This window comes from Vigna unguiculata, chromosome 10, assembly GCF_004118075.2.
Source record: "Vigna unguiculata cultivar IT97K-499-35 chromosome 10, ASM411807v1, whole genome shotgun sequence".
Lineage (NCBI taxonomy): Eukaryota > Viridiplantae > Streptophyta > Magnoliopsida > Fabales > Fabaceae > Vigna > Vigna unguiculata.
In genome coordinates, this window is record NC_040288.1 from 12,228,898 (window position 1) to 12,233,911 (window position 5,014).

A 5,014-nucleotide genomic window follows, 5' to 3' on the forward strand; every position below is an offset into this window, starting at 1 on the left:
CGTATCCTTGACTCTCAAGTTAAACATTTGAGGGTGAGGAGATAAAAACGGTGAAGGTGCTCTGGGATGAGGCAACTCAAGAGATGACCTGGGAGATGGAGGATTGCATGACATTATCCTATCCACACCTATTTCCTGGTAAGTCTTGTTTTCGAAGATGAAAACTTTTAAAGGTGGGGGAATGTAAGACCCGAGAAAAGTTAAATATTAATTAAATAATTATTTCATAAATGTGGGTAAACAGAACCTTTAAGGTAATAAATGCAAGGTATTATGACGTGGAAAAGTACTAGCTCAAGTGGTTGAGAGTACTTTCATTGTGTGAGAGGACTTGGGTTTGAGTCCTATGTATGCTATTTTTGTGTCTTATTAAATTGGTATTATTTTTATGTATATTAAACGTGCTGTGGAGTTTTATAATAATTGAATTATATTGATTAGTATGAAATATGATTTGGTTCAATGGTTAGGCATTGAGTTGGTATGTGCATGAGTGTGGGTTCAAACCTTGGAGGACCCAAATGAAACTCTATTTTTTGCTATTTTTAATCCTGTCTTGAATTTGAAGGGTTAAAGGAACCCTAGTAAACTTAGCAGTCAAGGATGGCTGAAAAGACAAGAGAAAACCAATAATTGAATGGTCATTGCCCTACCTCTTAATGCAATTTTCGTTTAGGGTCTTAAACCACCATTAAAAAACCACTAAAAATCTAATTATGAGAGAAGAGAAAGGTTTCTGCAAAGAGTATTGTGAGGTAGAGAGAGTGTGCAAAATTCAGTGAGAAATTGAGAGTGTGAGTGGATCCGTGGGGGATGAATTGAGAGAAGCCAAGGGAGGTCATTTTGAGTCCAAGGAAAGAAGTAGAAGAATACTCGGGGAAAGCTTTAATCCAGGTTAGGGGAGCTTTTACTTGTGTTTTGGCAATAATCGTATGTTTTTATGCTTTATTTGGTGACTGAGAGTAGATGGGTTAAGTATAACATTATTATTGTGTGAATTGTCTAAATTGGGGGTAAAGTAAAGAATGCTAAGGGAAGAAATTATTGGATTTGGGGTGGAAATGAATGTACATATATATTAGTGATAGTTGCCATATTACGTTCTAAGTGCTTTGATAGTTGTGTGAATAATGCATTGCAAGTTGGGGGTTCTTAAGACCTGTAAAATGTGCCAAAACCAGTAGCAGTGCGTTATTGGTATGGCGCCTAGCGGCGCGAGGCGAACCGCCAAGCGTTAGGGAGTAAAACAGTGGCAGTGGCCACTGTCAGCGCTAGGCGCCTAGCGGCAGGGATGTGCCCGCTAGGCGGTAATAGAGTGATGTGGTTCGGTTTCCTTCAGCAGCGCCTGGCGGTGGGGGTGCGACCGCCAGACAGTATTTTGTCAGTGTCCACCTAGCGGTGTCTAGGCGGTGACAGGCGATATATGTGGCTGTATAATTGATTTTTTCTTTGGTTAGTGGACTTGAACGACTAAGTTCACTTCTTGTGTGCTTGGGCTTGAAGGACTAAGTCCAATAGGGGTCTGGGATGTGCTTGAGTGGTTGAACGCATGATGGGCATGGAACTAGTTGAGTTCCCGTTGGCTACTAATGGGCGAGGAGTCCTTAGTATGGTGATTGCATGCGTTGGACGCACGATGGGCAAGGAACTGTGACGTTCCCATCGGCTACTATTGGGTGAGGAGTCCATAGTATGGTGATTGCGTGCGTGCCATGGTCCAAGTTGAGTAAGCATGGATGTTGTACTACAGGCGAGGAGTTTGTACTGATGGACTATGAGCAGGATTGGCTCGTGGGGTTGGACCACAAAAGGGATAGTTTCGTGGAAGCACAGAAAAAGTCCCAGGACCTAGTTTCATGCATCTGACTCAGGAAGGAATCTAAGATCAGGGATGGATAATTGTAATGAACATATATCAGTAAATTTTTTTATTGGGATGGGTATCATATTTAATTTGTTTTATATGCATATCTCACCTTATTTGTGTGTGTGTGGCGATGATCGGATGATTTATTATCCGGGAGCAGATGATTTAATAGGTGGGCCAGGAGACGCTTGAGACTAGAGTGCAGGATCATATGGGGCTTTTTGTAGATTTGAATTTTTGATGTATTTATGTTTTGAAACATTAGCTACTTTTGGTTTTTTTAAGTTGTAATGATTTTGAATTGTGAACGATTACAATGTCTTGAATTTGCGATTTTAATTTTCCCGCGTTTTGGGAAGAGGTGTTTATAAATGAGGAATTTCTAATATTATTGCGTTTATTTCAATTTATTTAATTGTTTATGCTATTTTCAAAGTAATATTCCTTAGGGATGTTACACATGGACTACATGAATAGAATCTTCCGACCATGGTTAGATAAGTTTGTCGTGTTATTCATTGATGACATTCTTAATTACTCCAAGAACCGGGAGGAACATGCTGAGCACCTGCGGGTTGTGTTAGATGTACTCAAAGACCACCGGTTATATGGGAAGTTGTCCAAGTGTGAGTTTTGACTAGTAGAAGTTCAGTTCCTTGGTCATGTGATCTAAGTGTAGGGTATTGTTGTGGATCCAACAAAGATTGATACGGTAATGCAGTGGGAGCGACCACAGGCAGTGTCAGAAGTAAGGAGTTTCTTAGGATTGGCAGGTTATTACCGGAGGTTCGTGGAGGGATTCTCTAAGTTGGTGAGTCCCATGACACAGCTCACTCGCAAAAATCAACCTTTCTTCTGGACCGAAGGTTGTGAGGCATGTTTTGAGGAGATGAAGAGAAGGTTGACCACAACTCCAGTCTTGGCAATTTCGGATACAACTAAGATATTTAAACTGTATTGTGATGCGTCATATCAAGGTCTAGGTTGAGTGCTGATGCAAGAGAAAACACTTGTAGCATATGCATTTCGACAGTTGAAAGTGCACGAGAAGAATTATCCCACTCACGACCTGGAACTGGCCGCAGTTGTCTTTGCTCTAAAAACATGGCGACATATCTATATGGCTCTCAATTTCAAGTCTTTAGTGATCATAAGAGCTCGAAGTATTGTTTGATCAGAAGGAGCTAAATATGCGGTAGAGACGGTGGATGGAATACCTCAAGGACTATGACTTTGAGCTTTTATACCATTCTGGTAAAGTTAATGTTGTAGCGGATGTCTTGGGTAGAAAACGAGTACATATGTCCTCCATGATGGTGAAGGAATTAAAGTTGATAGAGAAGCTTCGAGACATGAACCTGGAACTACAGATAGATTTTGATCATATCCGGTGTGGTATGTTGAGAGTTACTAATGACTTCTTTGATGAGATTAAAGCAGCACAAAGGAAGGATCAAGAACTACAACAGATTATGGGATGGTTGGGCATAGAAAAAGGTAAAGATTACAAGATGGCGACAGATGGTATCCTTCGATACAGGAATCGGGTGTGTGTTCCTTGGGGGCCAAGGTTGAGAAAGAGAATCTTGGAAGAGGGCCACAAGAGTCGTTTTAGCATACATCCTGGTATGACTAAGATGTATAAGGACTTGAAAGACTCGTTCTGGTGGACTGGTATAAAGACGGAGGTGGCTGACTTTGTTGCATCATGCCTGGTGTGTCAAAAGGCCAAGATAGAACACCAGAGACCAAGGGGTATGCTGGAACCGTTAGAGATTCCTCAGTGGAAGTGGGACAGTATAGCGATGGACTTCGTGACTCACTTGCCTAAATTTACGAGGGGATATGATGCGATCTGGGTAATTGTAGATCGACTGACTAAATGTGCACATTTCTTGCCGATCAATCAAAAATTGTCGATGGATAAATTGGCGGAGTTGTATGTGAGGGAGGTGGTCAGATTACATGGAGTCCCAGCGAGTATAGTGTCAGACAGGGACCCGAGGTTTACGTCGAGATTCTGGCAGTCGCTACAAGCAGCATTAGGTACTCAACTACGGATGAGTTCAGCATATCATCCTCAGACTGGCGAACAGTCAGAGAGGACTATCTAGTCCTTGGAGGACTTATTGCAAGCTTGTGTACTTGATCACTTAGGTGGCTGGAGTGAGGTACTCCCTTTGGTGGAGTTTACTTACGACAACAGTTACCATTCCAGTATCAGGATGGCACCTTATGAAGCACTGTATAGAAGGAGGTGCAGGACTCCATTGTGTTGGAATCAGGATGGTGAAACAGTGGTGCTTGGCCCTGAGTTTTTATAGATGACCACTGATAAAGTAAAGATAATTTAGGAGAGGATGCGAGCCACCCAGAGTCGGCAGAAGTCTTATGCTGATAGAAGAAGACGACCGTTAGAGTTTGAGGCTGGAGACCATGTGTTTCTCCGGGTGACTCCAACCACTGGTTTTGGAAGAGTTCTCAAGTCTAGAAAGCTGACCCCAAGGTTCATTGGGCCGTATTAGATCACTCAGAGGATAGGTCCAGTGGCGTATGAGATTGCATTACCGGCACACTTGGCGAATTTGCATAATGTCTTCCACATGTCACAATTGAGGAAGTACATTGCATACCCTTCACACGTATTCGAAGCGGACGATATCCAAGTTCGAGATGATTTGACGATGGATGTCAGACCACTGCAGATCTTGGACTCACAGGTTAAACAGTTGAGAGGTAAAGAAATCGAGACGGTGACAGTCCTTTGGGATGAAGCGACTCAAGAGATGACTTGGGAGATGAAGGACTTGATGAGGCAATCTTACCCGCATTTATTCCCTGGTAAGCTTTAAATTTTCGGGGACGAAAATTTTATAAGGTGGGGGGAATGTAAGACCCGAGGAATTTAAATAATTAAATAAATAATTATTTAACAAATGTAGGTAATGGAAGCCTTTATGACAATTAATGTTAACCTTTATGATGTGGAAAAGTACTAGCTCAAATGGTTGAGAGTACTTAGTTATATGAAAGGACTTGGGTTCAAGTCCTATGTATGACAATTGTGTAAATTAATTAATTTTATTATTTTTATAATATGTTGGGCGTGATAAGAGAGTATACATTTATAGATTTATAAAAATTATC

General features: G+C 41.4%; 1 protein-coding gene across 1 annotated transcript; it reads left to right on the forward strand.

Moving 5' to 3' along the window:
- Positions 1-4,227: 4,227 nt before the first annotated feature.
- LOC114165253 lies at positions 4,228-4,719 on the forward strand. The gene is made up of 2 exons (XM_028049911.1): positions 4,228-4,317; positions 4,393-4,719. Exons 1-2 carry the CDS (start codon positions 4,228-4,230, stop codon positions 4,717-4,719), a joined length of 417 nt encoding a protein of 138 aa, XP_027905712.1.
- The last annotated feature ends 295 nt before the right edge of the window (positions 4,720-5,014 follow it).